This window comes from Heliangelus exortis, chromosome 3 (assembly GCF_036169615.1).
Source record: "Heliangelus exortis chromosome 3, bHelExo1.hap1, whole genome shotgun sequence".
Classification (NCBI taxonomy): Eukaryota; Metazoa; Chordata; class Aves; order Apodiformes; family Trochilidae; genus Heliangelus; species Heliangelus exortis.
Window position 1 is genome coordinate 47,638,466 of NC_092424.1, and position 23,773 is coordinate 47,662,238.

Consider the following 23,773-nt stretch of genomic DNA (forward strand, 5'->3'; position numbering starts at 1 on the left):
GGACACAAAACAACTTTGTGCCTCTATGAGAAAAATACACATTATCTCCCTATGCTTTATTTTAAACAACCTGCCTTAGTGGTATTGAATAGCTCACATTTCTACTGAGGAAAATACCTGCTCAAAACATCAGCCTGACTGGGGAATTTACTTTGAAATCTGACAAGGTTGGAGAACACTCTCAGGACACCTTATCCAAGTAAATGTAAGAAAATATATAACATACCTGGAAAGCTGCTCCACATCCTCCACTGTCTCTGGTAAGGATATTCCCTTTGTCTCTGGTAAAAGCAATACCAGGAGCCCGCAGACAACTGCAAGGATACCTACAATGGACATTGAAGAAATCCAAAAGCAGTGGAAATTGTTACTTTTTTTATTTTAAGGGTTTAGCCGCTAAGCAAAATTTAATCAGACTAAAGTTGAAGTAAGATTTTTAAAATGCAACAGCAATTTCTGATGACCCTACTCTTATCAAACACATTTATACTACATTATTAAAAGAAAAATTGAGGGACAGGGGATCATTTGAAGCCTGAATTGCTCTAAAAGGGAGATCTTATAAGTCAAAACCCCGAGATAAATATACATGAGCAAGTGCATAGAAACTGCACTGGAACCCCATGTCTCACATAAAACAAATCTGCCTTTGGGCAAGAGGATCTATCATCAGGCAGGTGCATCTGTGTTTCCTGAGACCACTGAGATTTTTTAAACTCTCTTCATGTATCTAAGGCCAAAGTAGGTTAAGTGATTCAGAATAAAAATTGATCCATGGGAAAGAGCATTTAGACAGAGAACCAGTATGAAACAGTTCATTAAGAATTATTATTTTGGAACAATTTCCTGCATAGATATAATTTAAAGACTGTAATAAGTCAAAAATAGAAGGCCTGCCAGTCACATGTGCCTCTCAGAAGCCTGGTCTAGACACAGACTAATGCTTCCATATTTAAACTTACTTTTACCAACAAAATTCACAGGACACATTCCCTAAAAAATGCAACTGAAGAAAAGAGCTTGAAGGGATTGAGTAGTTATTTTTTAATATAACATCCATAGTCATAATTGTATATTCCAAAGAACCCTCAAATCCACTGTTTTTTAAAGGACATTAACCTCTACTGTTGGGAGATTAAGCTTATTTCTCTGCAATTACCGAATTTAGCTGTAAGACTTCTCAGTCTTAAAGCACCTCATGTAGTTTTTTTATGCTCCTTCAGCTGAGTCACCCAAGCAGACCTGGGATCTTCCATAGCATCCCATGAAATCATTCACTTTTCATTCATTCACTCATCAGCCTCTTGCTCTAGGCATGAAGGTTGACATGGGTTGGTATGAGGCAATATATTACACTTTAGGTCCAGAAGAAAAGCTCATTTAGCGGGAGGATATTTAAATGAAAAGCACATTTAAAATCAAATCTTACTGAAAATAAGCAGAGGTAACTCCAACCAAATGGCTGCTAATCGGAAAAGCAGGAAAGGGGCTATGATCCCACCTAGGTCACACAAACTCGAGCACAGGGAAACACCAAAGTTTCTGCAAAAGAAAAACAGATATTTCTGCAAATAGAAAAATAGATATTTGAGAAGCTATATCAAAGAGATGAATCAAAAGTTTAAGGTACAGAATGTACACTTAGCTCCAAAATTATCTCATCAGAGTCCACCATCCACATTGAGCAGTGGCTATTCAGTTAGGAAACTCTGGACAAAACTGAGTTTTATTAAAAAGTGGTAAATAGGGAATGGGGAAAAGCTGAGGGAAAAGTTGAAAGCTCTTGGGAGCTCTCAATGTACCTCAGTGTTGTAGGGTATAATTCTGTGTTCACAAGATAGACAATTTCAAAAGCCATGGTGATGCCCAGTCTTCCCAGCGTGGCAACTGTTGTTTTGAGCCATGGAATATCTGTAAATTCAAAGAGAAACACAGGTGAAACATGCTTTGATGCACCAGCAGAGTGTTTCTGAGAGCCTCAGGCTCTGCCAACAGAAGCTCAGTCACAGAAACCCTGGATCTGTGCAGGTCAGGCTGATGGACCCCTGATGTAAATAGCAACCTGTACTGAAATTTATTGATTTCCAGCATCATGCAAGACTGCTTTAGAAAATCAGAAATCACTTTCAGTCAGCTAATTCAAGGTTCTGCTTGGACATAACAGCACAGGTGGGGGAATGAATGTTAAAAGCTTTCATGGTGATGATCAAATTATGCTCTAAAAAGGAGCATTTATTTAGATAGCAGTGTTCTGCTGTAAGAGACACTATTAAGTGACCTCCCAAACCCTTTTGATCACACAGGAGCTACCTCTAAAGGTTCATCTGCAGCAATATTAAAATAACTTTCTCCGGAGTAGGCCAGCTACACCTCATTATTTGTCAAGCCATTGCATGTTAGACATTCTCCTAATAACACTGCTCTCCATCCTCTCCCTTCCCTTCCCTGGTGCTTGTCCTTGTACCCAGCACAACCAAGGGCCTAATACTGCCTGCCTGGCTCTGCCCAGCTCTCCCATCCCACTCGAGCTCTGGTGCCCAGGCACTGCCCTGTTTGCATCAGTGGGATGTGTGATGGTCGCATCTGCACCATGGGGCAGAGCCATCCTGTCTCACTGTATGCAATCCCTCAGCACTCTGACTGCTCTCTCTGGAGAGCCAGTGCCCCTGGAGGAGTGTCATGAGGAATGCAATAAACACTTCTGCAATGTTCTTGGGAGAGGACAGTCACTTGTATGGGCTAATCACAGCTATGCCAATGGGGAGGCGAGTGAAAAAACAAGCCTGAACCTAACACAAAGGCAAGCTCTGCCACTGGAGAGGGCTCTGGCACTGATTGTGTTTTCTCAAAGCTTCAGTAGGAAGAACAAGAAAACATTGCAGTTTGCTCCAAACAGAAAAATGAGATGCTTGGGGTTATTTCCCTTCCAAAACAACCAAACAAACCCCCGTCAAATTTCATCACATGTTGTGAGACACTGCCTTTGCCCTGAAAATTCTGGTTTTGAAAACCTGTAAGAAAAGCAAAGCCTGGAAAAAAACAAAACAAACCCACATTGTCTCCCTGGCACCCCTCGGTTCATCAGATCCCCGAGGTGCGGGTGACATCCCCAGGCTGTCCTCTCCTCACTGGGGCAAGGTCACCTCAGCACTTCAGTGCTGCTGGGAGCAGGCTGGTGGCAGCCTCCTGCTGGCTCCGGGCCACCACTTTCTCCCTTTGCTCATGCCATGCCAACCCCACAGAATGCTCCTGCTCTGACTCCAGACCTGGAGCCCAGCACATGGTGTAGTCCAAAATACATGAAGGTGTTAGTGGTCAGAAGGTTTATTCCCCAGTGTCACTCTTTGTTTCCTCCTACTGCAACAGCTTTAGCTCCAGGTGATCAACATTGCCCAGGCCCTGCTGCCCCGAGGAGGTCCTCTGTACTTTTTTAACAGGGAAGAAAAATGCTAGCAAAGTCAGCAGATGACATGGTAAGCAGGGCAGCTGGCACCTGCTCAGAGTATGGATGCTTTTCTCAGAGGAACACAGCAGTGGACACCTGGGGAAAATACAGTGGAATTAATCCTCATGGGCTCCACCTGGCAAACAGATTAATGCAAACAAGTGACAAAATCATAGCATTCCAGGACATGGTCAAGCAGCCAGTAGTGCCAGCACCAGGAACAGACCACTGATCTTCCCTCTTTCCTTCTCCCATCACTTCTGCTTCTATTAAAGCAGTAAAGCTCCTCCAGCATGTAGCATTAATTTTAGGTACTTTCAGAGGAATCCCTTTAGGTGGAGCTTAACTGAGATAGAGGTGAACCAACACATCACTTTTAAGGATTTCATTTTGCACTCACCAGAAACCTGCCTGGTTTTATGGGCACATTATACTCTTGAAGTGACTTCTCATGGCTTTTCTCTAGGAAAATGATTGCCTCACAATATATGTTCAGGAACTAAAACCTCTAAGGCTGTCCAGAACTGTCCCTTACTTTGACAGGAACATCCCTCAAGAGGAATAAGCCTCTCCAATGCCAGTTCAGCTGCTGGTCCCCAGCTATGCTAAGGCAAAGTAGGATGATGTAGTAACATTTGCTTCAAAGCAACTCCAAATGTTTCTTCAGGAATAAAAATTAAAAAAAAAAACTCAGAGGAAGGAGGACAATTTAAAGAAAAGATAAGTGCGCTTGGAAGCCTGTGTGTAATATCAGAACTTCTAGTCATCCTCGAAACCAGGTAAGAGGAACTTAATAAAAGCTCTACTTTTCCTCCAATGCCTTAACATTCTCCAAACCCCTGGGAGAGTGAGAGGAGGGCAAAAATCTCCATGTTGTCTGCCCCAGCCCCTACATCCTGTTGTGGTTTGCATCATTTTATTTGAAAATGAGAAGACCACCAAGCTGCCTCAGCTGAATCACTGATGTCTTACATCATTAGGGGTCTTCCAAGTCAGAGAATGTATTTTTCTTGATGTTTATATACTCTTCCTTCGTATTTGCCTTCAAAAGCAGTAGAGGGCCTTCATATACATTTTTGCTGGGATTACACCCAGCTCCTGCTCACAGCCCATGAAAGATAAGGACCATTAGATATCCCAGGGCAATCTATAAGCAAACAAGGTATGTTGTTCCAGGACTGTGGTGCTACTTGTGTCACTAAACACTTTTTACTTTTACCAACAGTTCTGTGGGATCTGCTGTCCTTGCTTAAGGAGTGTCAGAGAGAAGTTATTGACCTAAAGAGCCTAACACTGGGAAGGGAATTACCATCTGGCAAGAAGGCAGTAATGAGGCAAGCAATTCCTGCCACAATATTGCTTATTCCAAAGGGAAGGCGCCGGCCAACGCGATCAATTGTCATTAAAATTAGGAGAGCAGCAGGCAGCTCCACAGCTCCTGAGATGAAGAAGTCTAGATAGAGATTTCCTCCAACAATTCCTAGGCGCATGACAAGCCCTTGGTAGATCAGGGCACTTGTGAACCTAAAAACAGCAAAGGGGAGGGAAAAAAAAATGTTGAGAGGTAAATTAATTACCACAAACAGCTGGAAACACCCTAGAAGTCACAAAGGGTTTTTTCTTTGAATCCCCCCACCCTAGAAGCAAGCTGGACTGACATGGGCACTCACCAGGCATACATCAGGATGAGCGTGTTCCTCCTCATCTGGGGTGTCCTCACCAGGTGAAGAAAGGAGGGATTGCTGACCTCCTCATTGCTAAGAGTGATCTGAGGAGAAACATGAGCAGTAGAGTCATCTGTCAGGGGTCAGACAGGAGCTGGGGCAGAGTTTCTGTGTAAACATGGTGGTCAGCAATATTCCAGCCCAGCAAGCAAAGGCACTGATAAGCCAGCTTGCTGCTTTTAGCACTCCAGGGCAGTGCATAGATATAGGAAATAGCTTGTAAAACCACAGCTGTGGGTTTTCCTTAATGATGACCATGCAAAAATCTGGGGAAAAATCCCCAAAGTTGACTAGAGAGTGGAAAAATCACTTTCTTGTTGTAAACTGAGAGAGGTCAACCTAGTATTTCTTGGAAAGCACTAAGCAGTCATTATCACATCAGGGTCACTGAGAGCAGAGCTGCTTTCTGCCAGAGGTGACAGTGAGGAGAAGGCCACAGCAGGAAGGGCAAAGTGATTTTCTATGGGAAGTAGGGAGAGAGGGGAGCAGCAAGCAATGGGTTTGGAAACACAGCTGGTGGCACAGCTGGGCAGCAGGAGGAAAAGAGGAGTGAGAGGAAGAGCAGATCTGTCTGAAGGCACTTGGGTTCTACAAAACATTAAACTGGTGAAATTCAGAGGGTCTTAAAATACACAAGCATTGTGCTGAACGTGGCCTTTACCCTTGAATAAAAAAATCTGGCAAAATATGAATTCATAGTTCTCATGCTGCTTATAAATAAAGTAAATCTGTTCACAACTTCTCCCAATACAGTCATAATGAAGCACTCAGTGAAATCATTAGTTAGAAGGTTTAACATTAGCAGAAAAGGGCAGGATTTCACATAGCCTATGTTTAAATTTTGGAGTTCATTACCACACAATATTAGGGAGCCAGAATATTATCCAGGCCAATAAGGAACTAGGTTCACTGATGGAGGCTGCTTTTAACTGTGGCTGGCAGTTTGAATTGTGATGTTCAAGCCAGGTGTCAGCCCTTCAGCTTGTATTTTCATTTGGCAGGTTAGGTAGAGGAGGAAGAGAAGGCAGGGGTGCAACAAAGCAGGAGATCACCCAAGAACTGGCAGATATGTCTGAGACTGACATCAGCTCTCAAAGCATCTGTGAGAAACATAAAGGTACACCTGCTGCACCTTTATCAGAAGAATTTCCTCTTTGAGTCCTCAGAGGTTTGAGGCCTAAGAATGTAAAAAGAAGTAAATTCCTCTCTACCACCACCACATCCTCTACCCAGGTAGGCATAGGAGCCCAGGTGAATGATCCCAGATGGGGAGGGGTTAAGATGTGGGTGAACAGATGGAAAAGCATATGGGAACATGGAGATACTGGCTGATAAGAAGCCCAGAGCCAAAGGCATTGCCTGACAGTCTCCCCAGATCATCCAGGGCTATTGCCAAAGCTTTAACCCTGTATTTGTTTTTCATATCATAAGATAGCACAGGTGTTTTTCAGTGAGGTTGGCTAGGATGTTAGCCAGGCCAATAAGGAACTAGGTTCACTGATGGAGGCTGCTTTTAACTGTGGCTGGCAGTTTGAATTGTGATGTTCAAGCCAGGTGTCAGCCCTTCTGCTTGTATTTTCATTTGGCAGGTTAGGTAGAGGAGGAAGAGAAGGCAGGGGTGCCTTTAGGCAGGGACAAAGCAGGAGATCACCCAAGAACTGGCAGATATGTCTGAGACTGACATCAGCTCTCAAAGCATCTGTGAGAAACAGAGGTAAACCTGCTGCACCTTTATCAGAAGAATTTCCTCTTTGAGTCCTCAGAGGTTTGAGGCCTAAGAGTGTAAAAAGAAGTAAATTCCTCTCTACCACCACCACATCCTCTACCCAGGTAGGCATAGGAGCCCAGGTGAATGATCCCAGATGGGGAGGGGTTAAGATGTGGGTGAACAGATGGAAAAGCATATGGGAACATGGAGATACTGGCTGATAAGAAGCCCAGAGCCAAAGGCATTGCCTGACAGTCCCCCCAGATCATCCAGGGCTATCGCCAAAGCTTTAACCCTGTATTTGTTTATCATATCATAAGATGATGACTGTGTTTAATAAGGGCAGCAGGCCAGCAATCAGTTGTGACTTTGTGCAAATATAGTTTTAGTTTTCCAAACGACTAAAGATATAGTCAATATGACTGCTGCCCCAAGCATGACTGAGCATTTTTTTTATCAATGAAAAAAAATAAATGTGTAAAGTCAAAACTTTGCAGGGAAAAAAAAAAGCTGGATAATTACTAGAAAAAGAGAGTTTATAATTTATAGTTAATTTAATGAGTTCTTGACAGTACCGGTGCTGTAACTGACAAAGCAAAAGAAATAAAGCTTTCATTGCATACAAAGGTCATTTGTGGTTTCTGCATGTCAATGAACATGTGAGGCTGCTACAGAAAGAGACAAGGATGGGACCCAGCCAATGAAATTGTTACAGATGTTGGAACATCTTGGCCAAAACACACTAATGGGTAATGCCTCTTCTCCCTGTCCCTCCACACCTGCAGCACTTTGCATGAAATTCTGAAGTCCCTTCATGAAAGTGAATTCTGATGTGAGTTGATGTGAGAAACACACTTGATTCACAACTAATGTTCTTCCTGGAGATGCTTTCTCTCCTCTGGGCATGCTACCAAGGATGACAGACCTTGTATATTAAAAAGGTCCCAGGAACAGATCCAGCATGAATCTGGATGTGTGGAGGTTAATCTGGTTCAGCTGTGAGTGGCTTAGGGTCATAAGCTGGAACACTTCTGAAAAAAATTAAATATAACTTAAAAAAGGACACACATCTTGATTCTGATGTGACACTTTTGAAATGCTGATGTCAAGAGAGGAGATGCAGATGTAGGAGCACAGGGCTGAAAGTGGAGGGGGAGCTGCAGCAGCATAACCTTCTCTCTACATATCTTGGACCACACTTGGCACTGAGTAATGCTGACCAGGATGGGGATCTCATCAGTGTACGTGCCCCAGCCAAGAACAATACACGGATTTACTCTTTTCTGTCTCCTTAGTCAGCCTCTTCAGTTTGTTTCTCTCCCACCAGTTTCAGTCAGCAGGCCTCCGTTTCATAAGATGCTACACCAATGCAACTGGAAAAGTTCATTCTATGTTGTGGGACAGCTGAGGGTGATTTCCTAACCTTGGTTGGTATTACAGAGATGTCTTGGCTTCCACTGGAAAAACTGTTTATTCATTGCTGGCCTAGCTTGTTGCTGATCATTAAAACACCTTCTGTCGTGTTGTTTCACTAATGTACAAGTCTTATCTGGTATATCCTGTTTCTTAACTAAGGAAATTATCCATAACTTTTCCCCCTGATAATCCTCCCTTACCCCACATTAACCTTTGTGTGTTACACTGAACAACATAATATTCACAGAAATGCTATTCTGCACTATTATGGCACTTAAACAAGTTCTTTATGAATAAAGCAGCCAGCTGTACAAATATCTGTGTCAGCATGTTCATTTCTGCTGATAGGTCTAGTTTTGATTTCAAGAAATCCTTAGTCTACAGTAGTGTATCCTAAGAGGCACAGTACATGACAGAGCCCAGCTTCTCTATGAAACCTTTTGTGTGAACTTTTAACTTGCTAGGAGTGTCATTAACTGCTATTACTATATGCTTCTGATGTGGAAAGATAATGGAATATTGGTATAAACCAACTGGTCATTTCTGTACTTCTGTTGCCACGTATCTTTTTCTATGTGTACTTCATGCAAGGTCTATATTTCACATATTATCCTGTATAAGCAGAGCTGCTTAGCCTGGCTGGTATTTTCATAAGTGTCAATAGTTACTTTATCCAGAATTATACTCTAGGATTTTTTTGAAGCAAACCCACTTTCTTGGATAAACAAGGCTGCATTCTCAGGTTTTCCTTTGTTAAAGAAGAACAATGAGAAAGATACCAAGCTGTGGGAACCCATGTTGCCACCTACTCTTTACAGAGCACACATATCATGATGTTCCTTTTTGGCAGGATCAGCCCCGTCCAAACACTGCCATCCCAAAATCTTTGCCTTTAGTCTCAGTGAAATTGTAGTTAAAAGTCACACATGATAATTTTGTGTATGTAGAAAAATTAAGTTTTATGCATATGAATGTATGAAGGCATAAAGGATACTACTGTGTCCTGATAGATGGACATTGTTATGTCAGTCAGTAGGTCAGTTCAATATGAAAATCACAATGTCTTTCTTGAAATGCTTGTAGTGCATTCAGTATGCCACCTCTGGGTGACTGTATGCTAGCAATTATCAGCTGTTTTCACCCATTCAGGTAATGATTTCTAACATTATTATATCTAGCACTGAGGATCCAGACCTGGTGGGTTATGGAACAGGAACCATGTCTGTATGACTGTCATTGAACTACAAGGCCAATGCTATGCTTAAAATGGTCTGAGAACTGAGCAATGCTCCCCAGCACAGAACAAGGCAATGCCATGACAGTTTTTTTTTGAATGCACAAGCATTTTCAGTTCTGTCAAGACCACTTGCCAATGGACTTGAATTCTAAAATACATTTTTCCTATTCTGTACATAGGCATCCCAGACAGTGTTTCTCCTGTTTTCAGTTTTGGAGCATATTTTCTACCTGTTGCAAGGGATGTAAATTTATAATTAAATTCTGGCTTTCTACACCATCTTCTCTTTGGTTTGTTAAAGGAACTTCTGGCAAAGGAGCTGGGGAAGCATATCCTGATTTCTCCCTTCACTCTAACAGCTAAAGCAGCATCTGTTGGGAAATATCATTGTCCTTCAGTCTAGCTTATGATACTTCCCACAAGTTTTTAAAGTAGGAATTTTGAAAATTAAAGACTTGATTCACTGTTTTGTGAACTTCTTTTTTTCAGCTCATGTCATTCCAGCCAGTTCACTTTCACCCTCTTACAATTGACAAAGTAGGTATGGGACTGACAACCTTGTTCTGGTGTGACACTTCAAGAGTGTTGCCCATCACATAAAGCAAATGCATTTTAACACAAATGAACCTTCAAAAGATTAAGAAAGATTAGCAAAAAAACTTCAAGCTCAAACAGATGACAGTACCTCTGAGTAATGTGGTGAGAGATATTTCCCATTGTGTTTTGCAATGTTGCGCATGATTTTTAATGCCTTCTCTCCCTTTTTGCGTGTCAGGAGCCAACGTGGAGATTCGGGAACCACCCTATAAGAATACAGAAGACATAAATGGGAGTTTTGCCCATTACCATCTTAAGTAAACAGAACTCCTTTGCCTTTTGTCTGTGCTAACACATAGCATGCAGGTTTTTCAGTCTTTGGGAGACAGAAAGTCTCCTGTGTCTGATCTTTGTGGGTGAGAAAGAAGGAAAGAGACTATATCAATACTGTGAAAAGCTGAAAAATAAGAAATCTAACTACTGCATTTGCACAATGGATGTCAAAATCACTATAACCAATAAGCAAACAAGGTGCTGGTAGGACAGCAAGGAACAATGAAAGTCAACACTAAGCAACGTGTGGTACCAAGTACAGACACTAGGAAACTTCTAGCTGTCTAGTGTTGTAAGGTAGACACACATACACACACACAGATTTTATAAAATGAACACAAATAATAATACTTAATCAGTGTTTCAGTTTATCCTGGTCTAGGGCTAAATATAACTCATGACAGGCACTGTTTAAGGAAACAATGTGAGGGAGTGGGGATGAGTTTCTCTGGATCCAGCCCACAGTTTGGCTGCACTCCACTGGGACAGATGTGCCCCACAACACGGTGCCTCTGCTTTCTCATCAGCTGCACTGCCCAGCTCATGGGACTTTAAGGCCAGGTCCAGGCTTGAACTGAGTAGGCAATCAGAGGTAAGGGTGGGGTTCCATGGCTGATGGGGAAAAGCAGACTTTGGTCAAGTTAAACAGATAAACAGCCAGCTCCAGGCTAAGCAGGAGCAGAGAAGGGTTCTGTGAAGGGCTAATAGTGTCTGACAAGAGAGGCAAACCCTCGGCAGAAAAAAGGAAGTAACATGTTTCTGCAACTCACTTTTAGTGATGTTAAAAATGGCAAAATCAGCAACATGAAAATACCCTCTTTCCAAACTACAGCATGTTGCACATTGGAGACTTTGGACACAGTGGGGGTCTCAAGTGCTCAAATAGCAATAGCAATAATGACAAGAGCAAAGACTGCAACATTACCAGTAGTAAAGCAGGAAGAGGAAGTTGGGCAGTGAAATGGCCAGCTGGATCCCCTGCCAGGTGGGAACCAAGTAGGCAATCCCAGGGAGAATCATAATTCCCAGAGTAAAGAACATCTGAATCACGATCCCAACGAACCGCTGGTCAGAACCAACAATTTCTGTCACTGAGCAGAAAGAAAGCCAAAATAAACAATACAGAAACAAACCCAGCTGGAAAGAACAATATTAGTGGTGTAATATAAGGAAGGATAGCACTGTATTAGGCCATGAGTCTGTCTAGTCCAGCATCTTGCCTTCAGCATTGTAAGCATGTCACTGAGACTGACCAGGGCAAGGATGGGCACCACCACCTCATGAATTCACCTGTCCCCCTTCAGCTAGAGGGGTTTCTGACTGTGTGTTTACTATTGAGGTAAATAGAGTCAGAACAGGGGTTTGAGACTGCATCATGATCATGCTTAGTGGTAAATCCTTAGCACACTTTCAGGCACATTTTTGGCTCATGCCCTAGGCTAGAGAATCTTTCAGGCAGGGGTTGATCCCAGCAGGTAATATGGACAAAGATTCTGTGGAGAAAAGAGTTTAGTCATACCATACTGACTGCTCTGGGCACTGATGTATCACTGAATCATTCTGGTTAGAAAAGACCTTTAAGGTCATTGAGTCCAACTAGTAACCTAATTCTACCAGGTCCAGTGCTAAATCATGTTCCTAAGCACCACATCTACACATCTTTTAAACACCTCCAGGGATGGTGATTCAACTACCACCCTGGACAGCCTGTTCCAGTGTTTAATAACCCTTTCAATTAAGCAGTTTCTTCTAATACCCAACCTAAACCTCCCCTGGTACAACTTGAGACTATTTCTTCTTGTCCTGTTGCTTGTTACTTCTGAGAAGAGGCCAACCCCCACCTCACTACAACCTCCTTTCAGGTAGTTGCAGAGAGAAATAAGGTCTCCCCTTAGCCTTCTATCCTCCAGACTGAACAAACCCAGTTCTCTCAGAGGCTTCTTGTAAGACTTGTTCTCCAGACACTTCACCAGCTTGGTTGCCCTTCTCTGCACTCTATCCAGCAACTCAAAGTCTTTCTTGTAGTGAGGGGCCCAGCACTGAACACAGTACTCCAGGTGCAGCCTCACCAGTCCCAAGTCCAGGGGCACCATCACTTCCCTGGTCCCACTAGCCACACTACTCCTGATACAGGAATGCTGTTGCCTTCTTGGCCACCCGGCCACACTGATGGCTCATGTTTAGCCCAAGGTCAACCAGCATCTCCAGGTCCTTCTTGTTCTGGGCAGCTTTGCAGTCACTCTTCCCTAAGCCTGTAGCTTTGCCTGGGGTTGTTGGGGCCTCAACACTTGGCATTGTTGAGCCTCATATAATTGGCCTCATCACAGTGATCCAGCCAGTCAAGGTCTCTCTGTAGAGCCTTCCTACCCTCAGGCACATCAATACTCCCTCCCAACATAGTATCATCTGCAAACTTGCTGACAGTAGTCCACAGTTTGCTGTGGTATGGCATGTTCCACACCTTGCTTCATTTATTAGAACAAAAGGCCCTTCATTGACATTTTTTTTTAATCCCGTGATGGATTTTTTTTATTATGTGAATGTATCTGATCACTTCCAAAGCCCATGTAAGCCCATAGTTCAGGCCCTGAGATCCATTGTTGAGGTGACCAACACATGAAGAAATGTCTCTTGTTAATTTCAAAACTTTCACCACTACCTAGACATCAGAGTAAAAGCAAAGTCTTGGTTTATGATACACAGAAAACACTTCTCTTTTCTTCAGTTTTACTAAAGGAAACACAATTTTATAAGTAACAGTGACTTGTTTCAGCTGGCAAAGTACAGACACAGGACACCTTTACTATTTTTTTTTTTGACCCCCACACCTGCACAGCTCAGGGGCAACTCTATTGCCTAAAGGTAACTGCTCAGCACTGACCCAGGAAGAGCTGGGTTGTGTGTGAAAGCAAAGAGAGGTTCTTGGGGCAGCCTGTTGTGATTCTGAAGCCCAGATCAGTAGCATGGGAGATGTATTAATAACAACCACCATCCTGGTACAACAAAACCAATGATCTGTATATGTCTTTTAAAAGATGTTAGGTTAGTCTAAACTCTGGCTGATCAAAAAGTGTACATAAAAGCAGGTATTTAGAAAGAATCACTCTCTGTAAGAATTAAGCACCTTGCTTAGGGTTGTGGTAATATACAACAATATACTGTCCCTAAGGATGTGGTGTCTCTCAACCTTTCCCAACTCAAGCAGTCTGATCTGAGCACTGCAAAATGTTCCTTTCTGTTAAAATTTGTCCATTTTAAGTAGTCCATGGGTCTTTCATAAAAGTTTTTGCTGGTTAGAACACTTGCCAAAGCTTTAGGATAAGATCTCAGTTTAAAATTAGGCCATGTGCTTGGAAGAGAGGGAAGAAGCGGTTTCTGGCCCTTTCCCTGGATCTTGGACCTGGGCTGCTCAGCAATATTACTTTGCCCAGAAAACTTAGGTATTTCTGGGCTTTTAGAAGATGAGAGGGCTAGACTATTTGTAGGGTTTGTGCATACACCACCATTGTGTTCCCAGGTCTCACTATAACTGTTTACATCTGGTTGCAATTGTGCTCTCACTCACATAAATTACACTGTGAATTTTGAAAAACTGTCTCAGGACTCACAGACTACAGTGATGGTACAAATTTTCGCACTAAATAATGATATTCTCACTGTGTTTTGGATTGTCACAGATTACTGAATGACTGATCTTTTTAAGAAAATCTAATGTTTCATCTCCAGCAGGATGCTTTCCTCAATCCCATGCTGTAGAGAGGAGTTTCCCTTTCCGAACCTGGCAGTCAGTCAGGATGCCCTTCTCTCACTGAAAGTAAGCTTGTTATATAAGGACCTTCATTGCTGGGCCATGACCATAACCTATCAAATGCTCTGGAGCCCTGCTGTTTTAATGCTATTTATAAAAAAGTTTCCATTCCTTTTCCCTTTTCGGGAAATAATAATCCTATTATGGATCCTGGTGTAAAATATGTCCAGCCTGGAACTAAAGAAAGCCTTCCAGCTAAAGAATGAAGAGCAGTGTCTGCCCTCCCAGAAAAGCAGTTAACTCCTCTGAGCCTCTGGGGAAGATGTTCAAACTCTGCCAAAATTAACCATCTCCCTGTTTGTGTATCTTGTTTGATTTGAAGCTTGCTCTGTCAATTTTGATCATATAGGTGATGTTCTTTGTAATAAGAAAACATTTATATATGCACATTCCACTCCTCTACCTCTTATTTATTTATGTTAATCCCTCTTCATCAGAGTCCATGAATTAGATAGTCATAAAATCCTCAGGTAAAAGCAACAGAAATGCTGCATTTGCTACTGAACTGCCTATGGCCAGCTGCTCACAGGCATGTTGAGGTACCACAGTGATGGGTACAGAAGGAGAGTCTGAATAGTTATGAAGGACACATCATTCTTGTAAGTTTGTCCTCATGTAATACTTCTTCCTTGCTCTTCTCCATGGGATCCTATAAAGTCAGGCAGGAATGTACACTGCTACACATGTCCATATCATACTCAGTACTAACTATCAGGAGTTTGCACATGCTGCTGTTGTCTGAGGCCACCTCTGTACCAGTGAATTAGCAGACATTGCCAGGTAATGAAACACTATACAGATGATCTGCCAGAAAGGTCCCCAGCACGGCCTGGACAAAGACCAGGGACTGCTTTGCCAAACATTCTGTTCAGGTATGAGCCCAGACCATGGGTGATATCAAATTACAATCTGCATGCAGTCACCTTGTCTTGGAGGAAAAATTCATTGGCTAGGATGAACTTGGATTATTCATTGTCTGTTGAGCCCTGGGCCAGTGTTTTTTTCCCCAAAAAAGAAATCAAGAACATATATATCAAGAGTGGACAAAGCCAGATTTCTTGCTCTCCAAAAATTCTTCACTTTACCTAATGAGAAAAGAAAGAACAGCTCTCACCGATCACGTAGCATGTCATCCAGGTTCCCTTGCCAAACACACCTTGAAGAAAACGGAAGATCAGAAACAGAGTAAAGTTTGGTGAGAATGCCACTATGATACCACATATCCCGACCCCAAGACAGGAGAGCAGGTATATGAGGAGTCTGCCATATCTGTTGAAAAAAAAAAAGGGGGGGGAAAGAAAAAGGGAAAATCATTAAAAGACACAAAACTATTTTTTTCCTGGCAACTTATTCTATAATGCTGGATTTAACAGTGCCTTTTTGAGACTGTCTGCGTTCCTAAGGGAGGCTGCCTCAAACTTTGTAGCACTGGCCTTTGGTGTATGAGACTCTTCCTTGCAGTATTTACCTCTGCCTTTGTGTCACCAACTTTAAAACCAAGCCTCCTTTTATTTTGGAAAACAGTTTGTCATTTTTATATGAACTAGGAGCAATATGTTACAGTTCAAATTTTTGATCCAGTTGAAACAAGGGCAATTTTTGTTCAGGATTTCTTTTTTCGCAAATTAGTCACCTAGTAGTAATTACAGACAGCTCTGTGAAAGTACAATTCTCAGTGCTATTGACAGGCAACATTCAGAGTTTCAGACTGTGGATAGTTATTTCCAAAGTGAATTAAACCTCAAAAGTGTTGATGCATGCTTACTGAAGGTGACACTAAAACTGATTTCACCTCCAAACAAACCAGAAGGCACAAGCACTTATACAGTACCTGTCTGCAGCGTAGCATAGGGTGAATGCACCAACCAGAAACCCCAGATTGAGGATAGCCTGTGAGAAATCCAGCATCCAGGCATTGCCACACACAAGGTTGTACTGTGGGAACAAAGGAGAGGCATAAACACCCGGAGTGGGTCACTCATAATCATAAAGGCAAAACATAATAGAAACTGCAGAGAGCTGGGTGGGAAGGAGAAGAATGGAAAGGGGAAGTTCAAATGCACTTGTTTAAGAGCAAGAACCTTTGGGCCAGAGAAGTGTAGCCAGGGCAAGCACTGTTTAAGCTACTGTGAAGATAGAGGGAAAGCTCCTCCTTGCTGAAAGGATCCGTGTTTCATACCAACAGTTGTCCAGATATGGAAAGCAAGTTGCTCTTTTGCAAACCAAACACAATGCTTTCAAATACATTGCCAAGACAAAGTCAGTACTTTGTTCAATGCAGAATAAGGGAGCAGAGCTACAGCCAGTGAAAACATCAGTTTATACAAATGGTTTAATTATTTTTCTTAGCCCCTTCTAGATACAAGCAAAAATATGTGGTCTCTGAAGAAATCGAAAACTGAAAGATCAGTTTCAGACATGTTAAGTATGTATTTTCTTTGTGCAGCTTTCCTAGAATTTTCTGTTCCTTATACTGCAGTAGCAATAACTCCCTAGCATGGTGTTAGATTGGTGGGTATTGGAAGACTTAATTTACAGGAATGGGGATGGGCGAGGGTGAGAGGAAGAGGAAAGCTGGGAAGGGGGAAAAAGACAAAGAGATTAGGAATTAAAATTAAAAATAAAATGAAACTAAAGTAGTTATCCAGGCAGCATATCATTGGAAATAACTTCAGAGATTCTTAGGAATACTAAGAAATACTAACCCCTGCCTTCCAAATTGTACTGACCTTATGAGAGTTGGGAGGTTTCAATCCATACCTGGTGTAACCTTAGGAAGAATGTGAGTTCAGGGCCAGAAGAAGCCACAAACAACAGCATCTGCCACCATTACCCTAGAGAGATGCTTCTGCTTTCAGGCATGAACTGCAAGAATGCCTTTAATCCCTAACAAGGTTCTGCTCACTGAAGCATGGGATGTCACATTTGTGCTCACCAGCACACATACCACAGCACCAGTGCTCAAACACTGGGCTTGGATGAGAGGGGGACACAGGAGCATTTAGAATCACAAAATGTTTAGGTTGGAAGAGACTTTAGGTTGGACTTTGACCAACGCCATAATCTAACTAGTAAACCATCTAAATACTAAACCTAAGGACCAGGTCCAAATGCCTTTTAAATACCTCCAGGGATGGTGACTCCACCACTGTCCTGGGCAGGACATTCCAATGCCTGACAACCCTCTCAGTGAAAAAATGTTTCCAAACATCCAGCCTAAGCCTCCCCTGACAAAGCTTACATCCATTCACTTCTGGTCCTACCACAGATAGAGAAGAATAAAAGAGAAAAGTTTCTTGTGTCACTCACAGTTCTCCAAACCGAAACATAGCGCCCACAAACCCAAGCTCCACCTTATCCCATTTGCCTCCTGTAAGCTCAGTGAGTGTTCCCTGGGCCTGGGATTTCAGATGTGCCTGCATGGGAGGCACAGGGGGCACCCACACTTCAGGTTTCACTGCCCCAGAATCTGGACCCAAGAATCTAAAGAAGCACCTGTACATTTCTATTTATGTACCTAGATATAAACAACTCCTTTTAATATTCTGAACTCCACATAGGAGTTCACATTCATTTCTACAGGCTATTCATTACTTCTTAAAATTCAGCTCCTTAGTTTTCATTCCAAGTGTATTCTTCGCACTGTCGCTGACAATAACTACAGCAGAACCTTTGTTTCAAGTTATCATGATTTTACTGGAAGTCCAGGATTTGGGTTTGTTCGGGTTTGTTTTTTGTTTTTTTTTCTTGAAGCCATGGGTCTGAAAGATTGTGACTGAGAATAGCAGTTGCCAGCTCTCAGTACTGTCAAAAGTTGGCTAGTAACCTCATAGGTCCCCAGCCCACCAGATGCCCCCCCAACACTGACTGTTGTACTCAGGGTTATTGCAATGCTCTCCCAAAATAGCCTGAACATGGAGCAGCATTTTCAGACTTCAAACACTGATTAACCTCTTGCTCCTTGAAACTATGACAACCCTGACAAATAGTATCAAAATATGCAGCTTTGGAAAGCAAAGTATTTTCATAAGAATGAACATTAGAAGATTTTAGAAGGCAATGCTGGTGGCACAGGTTGGAGTTCTCAAAGGAGCGTCTGAAACCACCTATACAAGGCGATGCAGAATCACAGGATTTTCACAGTTGGAAAAGATCTCTAAGATCAAACTGTCCAACTGTCAACATCACCCCCACTAAAAAAAAAAAAAAAAAAAAAAAAAAAAAAAAAAAAAAGTAATAAAAAACATTAGAGCATGTCCTGACATGCCTCATCTACCCCATTTTTAAATACTTCCAGGGATGGTGACTACACCACCTCCCTGGGCAGCCCTTTCCAATACCTAACTACTCTGTCAATAAAGAAATTTTCTTATACAGGCCTATAGTTCCCCATATCCTCCTTCCAGCCCTTCTTGTAGATTGGTGTTGAACCAGCAAGCCTATAGCTTACCAGAGAGTTAAAAACCAACTATGGGAAAATACTGCCTTCAAAAGTGTGCTGCTGAAGTGAACCAGAAAAGGAAATCATTACATGGCTCCCCTGGTCTGCATTTCAGGTGATCTGTTCTGGTGCTGAATGCTGCTGTTCAGCTGAGATTTTACATCATTCAGCACCAGCTCTTCCAGGACCCAAAGTACATGATTTTCACTCTTGCCTCTCTCACCACACAGCTGCACTCTTTCCTCTGGGTTTGGGTCAGACCAGCACCAGCAGGGGAGACCCCACACTCTGCTGGGTGGGCAACAGCTCTAGTGAGAGCTCAGAGCCCCATGCCATGGGCTGTTTTACAAACCACTCTGTTATTTCGTGCCGCTTCCTACTAGTGACTTCAGAGCTGCCTATGGTGCTCTGATTTTTCCCAGTAGTTAAAGCAATGGGGTGTGACATAGGTCAGCTTCAAACTGCATCTGTGCTTCAGATCTGAACACTGTTTAGTACAAACCTTCAAACCATTTCTTTCTGCTTCCAGCAGATGCTTATGGCGTGACCCTGGGAGCACTATTCCCCTGAAGGGTAGAGAGGAGTCCTCACACCTCACTTCTAGCAGTTTCCAGGAATAACAGGGAGATCTGAGCCTGTAATCTGCACGGTGATTTGCCTCCCAAGTGAAGGTTAAGATCACTCAGCATCTCACAAGTGGTTTGGCCCCTTGAAAGATCAAAACCTCGGAGACAAATATCAGGCTAATTGATAGATTAGCAGCAAGGACTTCATATAGAACCTGTTTTAAGAGCCTTTCACAGAATTGCCTGTGTCAGAGAGCTAAACATCTTCTGATCCATACTATGGCTCCTTCAGAGGATGGTCATGAGGGGGGATTCCCCTTGTAAGTCGAAACAGCTGAGGAGAGAATGAGGAAATAAGAGTTTTATTGCTTCTCCGGAAACACCAATAAATTGATGTGAGAACAAAATGTAAGAGTTCATGTAATAATAAAACTGCTATAGGAATGTCAAAATTATATGAGGTTTACACAGACATCAAAGCTGTAAACAAGAACATTGTATTTCACTTAAAATCCACTCACTCCTAAGTTCAGTTGTCGACTTCAGATTTCCCAAATTTCAAACACCTATAGGCTGTATTGGGGTTACAACCCTCCCCAGGATCACACACCAGGTTACTCCCTGTAGCCCAAGTGATGGCAAAGGGAGTGCCATGGCTGGCAGTACCTGGACAGAGGAGAAGAGGCCTCCTTCCCACCCTGCACCCTCAGTGCACTCTCAAGTCACCATCCCCGGGAAGGAACCTGCCTTTCCAGGACCCAGAAGTAAATCTGCAGAGCTACCAAGGTAGCCCAGATCCCAGGGTGGTGGTGGGTGGCTGTGCTGGGCAGCGCCGGAGCCATGGCCAGGCAGGCAGCCAGCCTGCACGCAGCTGCCAGGAGGGACCAGCCCCAGTGCCTGCTGCAGGCACTGGCCTTCAGAGTTTATATTTTTTGTCCTTTTTCAAAGGATATATTTATTTCTTAAATAATTCAATCCCTCTTGAATGTAAACAGGCAATGAATAAGCTGTCATGAAAGAGGGCAGGCAAATGAATGCATCACAGGAAGAGAGAAGGGAAAAATACCTTTACCAAAGAGGATGCTTTCATCTGAACAGCAATTTCAGATTATTTAGGCAGCAGCTGAAACTAGTTCTTGGCTTACAATATAGATGTTCCAGGAAATAGGAAAATATAGAAAACTTCAAAGAAACTACAAGCACTTTCTGAAGAGATTAGTGGCAACGTGCTAACTGTACTTTCCTAAGTTAGTTCTGCGTTTGTTATTTTCTAATTATTTAAATAACTTCTAGTACAGATAAGCATTCTCAGACCTTTTCTGTTTGCTTGACGTAGTACCTAGTGCTTAGGTCATCACCCTGCTAATGTCTTGCTTTTCATTTGTGAACATAACCTTTAGAGGGGAATGTGACCTTTAAAAGAGAATTGCACACTCTGCAGAGATCTTTTTTTGATCCAAGCTGCCTGTCAGACCCACACCACCACTTCAGCTGTGACCTGGTTTTCTTGTGCCTGGTATTATCCCCATCCACAGCACTGAAGGGAACCACAGAATCATAGAACAGCAGGGATTGGAGGTACCTCTGGAGATCAACTCGAACCCTCCTGACAAAGCAGGATCACCTAGGGCAGGTCCCACATCTGCATCTGTTTTTCCCAGAGTTTTGTCCTATCTCCAGTTAGCCAGTAGTCCTCCAATATAACACTCCTCCCAAACATCTCTCCTTACCCTTGTTAGCAGACTCCTCAAAAGGGAGTGGAATAGTACATCCTCTCTGTTTCTGAACTGTCATTTGCTCGTCCATGCATGAGATTATTTTTACACTCCTACTACACTGGCTGCCCCTATGTACAGGCAGATGTGGCCCATGTTTTAAGGAGCTCACTGACCAGGAAAATTTCTATGTGCCATCAAAGAGCAAGAAGAACTACTCCTGTTAGCAACCATCTCTCACTGTGAGTAAAAGGCTATTCCATCCCCTGAAAGTACATGTTCTTGTAGCAACATAACAAAAAAAAAAAAAAAGAAATCCCCTCATGACCTCTTCCTCAACATTGCAATGCTCCCTGCCAAGCCCCTCACTGCACAACTGCATGAACCAACACAACCATGAAACTCACCTCTGCATTTGGTGCTGGGATTGCCTGCATGGTTTCTGACAAAAAGTATGTGCTTAAACATGGCCTCCTTCCATCTGGAGAGCTGACTAAAAAAGGTTGAGCTGCCCAAATTGATAAAAAATTCACATCTGCACTCCTTTCCTCTTAACCTTGGCAGTGAGCTGCCATCCTGAGCAGAAGTGAGGTGCTGCTAAAACAGCAAGAACCAGCTCCTTCAGGACACCTCCTTCTTTAGTGTCTTTAACAGAGTGGGGAAAGTCAGTCCCTTCCACCCTGATGACCTTGCAGCACAGGCAGCCACACATTCCTGCTTGAAAATACATCCCCGTGATAAATGTTCTCCCCCCAGAGGCTTGAACATCAACATGAAATCCCAGTGCGTATTTACAGTGGTCAGGAGGTGTCCTTTGCTGATCTCTAAAGAAGTAGCAAACAACCTGATCAAGATCTCTCTGGGAGAATGAAAAGGTTTTGCACTGGGCCTCTGTGGTATAATCATTAGTGGTATAATGGGAACAGAAGAAATATTCATACATGACTAGTGACTGTGAAAAGATGGGGGTTGTGGCAACTGCTTATTTCTTCATAGCCTTGGCAGAGGGCAAACATTTTCAAACATAGTTTGACATGCAGATCAACCGCAGACTTCTAATTACTGGTTCCTAAGAGGCTTTTGTGTGCTGAGAAAGTCCCAAAACACTTCAGTACACATATTCCTGAAGAAATGCAGTGTTTTAAATAACAGCATGTCATTGAAATCTCCTAAATATCTAGCAGCTTTGTATAGGATTTTGGAAACCCCTTACCTCCTATTACAATTATGTTTCAAAATAATGAACGAATGAAACCCTTTGGATACTAAAGTAACCTACAGTGATTCCTCAGCCCAGTTACAGCAGTATATTGAGAGCCCACACATACATTTTAAGTGACACTCATCCAATTGGCCAAACAGAGACTGGATTACCCTTCCACTCCCAGTGATAAATGACTTAAGGCAATACTTGTCATTTAAGGAAACCTGGGGAGATCCAGACTGTGCTGCTTGTTCCTTCCTTGTTACTGGGCAGCTCTGCTCCATCTCCCTTATCCTCTGAGTTGTCAAGCCTCTATCTTTCACTCATCCTTACTGCAACAAAACACCCTGCAGTCACATGCTATGGAATGGGAGATACTACCCTTTTTTTTCTCTTTCTGTCAAAGCTTTTGTCAGTGCTAAGGGACTACACAAGGCAGCGTCCTTCTCCATGTCTTGTTTCAGGCTGACAGCTTAGCCAGACAGTGGAGTCAGTCCCTGTGGCTCAAGGCCTGAAGCACAGCTTAGCTAAGAAAACTTTGGAAGTTTCTCACCTGTGGATGGCCCAAGGTACCAGCTGGTACCTCTGTGTCCCTGCTGCTCAGATCATCTGGATGCACTGAGCTTCCTTGGCCAGAAGATCTGTTCTGTCTTCTTTTTTCTTCTATCCATGGCCAAAACAAGAGAAAGGTGGAGAAACTTACAATTTCCTAAAGGCTGGAAAACAGCATCTGTCCTAAGAACAGGAAGAAAAATCAAGGCCCAAATCCCCAGCCAGTACTAGCTGTCTTGATGGCAGTGACAGAACTGTAACAACATTGGGGTTATCTGTGTAAGGAACTGCTCCAGCCAATCTGATATGGAGGAAGATTAGAAGAATTTCAGAGATTCAGCAATTGCTGCTCCCTCTGCTCCTCTGCCTTCCCTTTGTCCCTTTTCTTCTATTACTTAAAATTAACCCCACCATGACAGTTGAAATAAGAGAGGGAACTTCTATAGCAATGACAATAATCACACTAAATCAACAATTTGAGGATGAATTGTGTTAATGATTTTCTTGGTGAAGGGCAGCAGAAGAACCAACTGTAATTTCTCCATCCTGAGTTTGACTGCCATGTTATCCACTGCCCTGAAGGCCTGTGAAAGCTATGAGACCAAATATTATTGCTTTGCCTACAGGTTTCTCTTCACATGCTGGCTGACTAGTATTTTCCAAGACAGCTGACAAGCAGAGAAATGAGAAGATTTATTCCTAGCAGGTGCAGTGGGATATGTTCAGATGATCATTTGTCCACCTCATCAGGCCTCACGCTTTGGCAATAAATTGTTGCCAGGTCTTGAAATGACATCATCCAAGGCATGAAGACTTGCTGCAGATGGGGCATATTGGAATTGGTCCCTTCTGATGAACTCCTGCCAACAAAGGCTGCTAGTAAGCCTACAATATGCCAGCTGTGCTGTAGCTGCTTGTGACCATCTAAACTTCCCTGCTCCTTTCATCCACCACCACAGGCCATTCAACCTGCAGAAGCAATTCATGCACATGCCTCCAGGAGTCATCACCACCAAGAAGGTCTGAGCAAAAGGGCTCTGCAAACTATCACCTGCCACCCTTTTCTCAGAGCACCAGATTTTCTCCT

At 42.9% G+C, this 23,773-nt stretch overlaps 1 protein-coding gene across 2 annotated transcripts in view; it reads right to left on the reverse strand.

Moving 5' to 3' along the window:
• Window positions 1-23,773, reverse strand: part of SLC22A3 (solute carrier family 22 member 3) — a 39,638-nt gene that overhangs the window by 2,654 nt on the left and 13,211 nt on the right. For both annotated transcript variants that reach the window (XM_071740480.1, XM_071740479.1), the window contains 9 exons: window positions 16,040-16,143; window positions 15,323-15,477; window positions 11,326-11,491; window positions 10,216-10,333; window positions 5,116-5,213; window positions 4,755-4,969; window positions 1,803-1,911; window positions 1,430-1,542; window positions 227-326 (listed from right to left, as the gene is read on the reverse strand). In XM_071740480.1, the coding sequence (XP_071596581.1) occupies window positions 227-326; window positions 1,430-1,542; window positions 1,803-1,911; window positions 4,755-4,969; window positions 5,116-5,213; window positions 10,216-10,333; window positions 11,326-11,491; window positions 15,323-15,477; window positions 16,040-16,143 (1,178 nt within the window). The remainder of the gene's footprint in view (window positions 1-226; window positions 327-1,429; window positions 1,543-1,802; window positions 1,912-4,754; window positions 4,970-5,115; window positions 5,214-10,215; window positions 10,334-11,325; window positions 11,492-15,322; window positions 15,478-16,039; window positions 16,144-23,773) is intronic.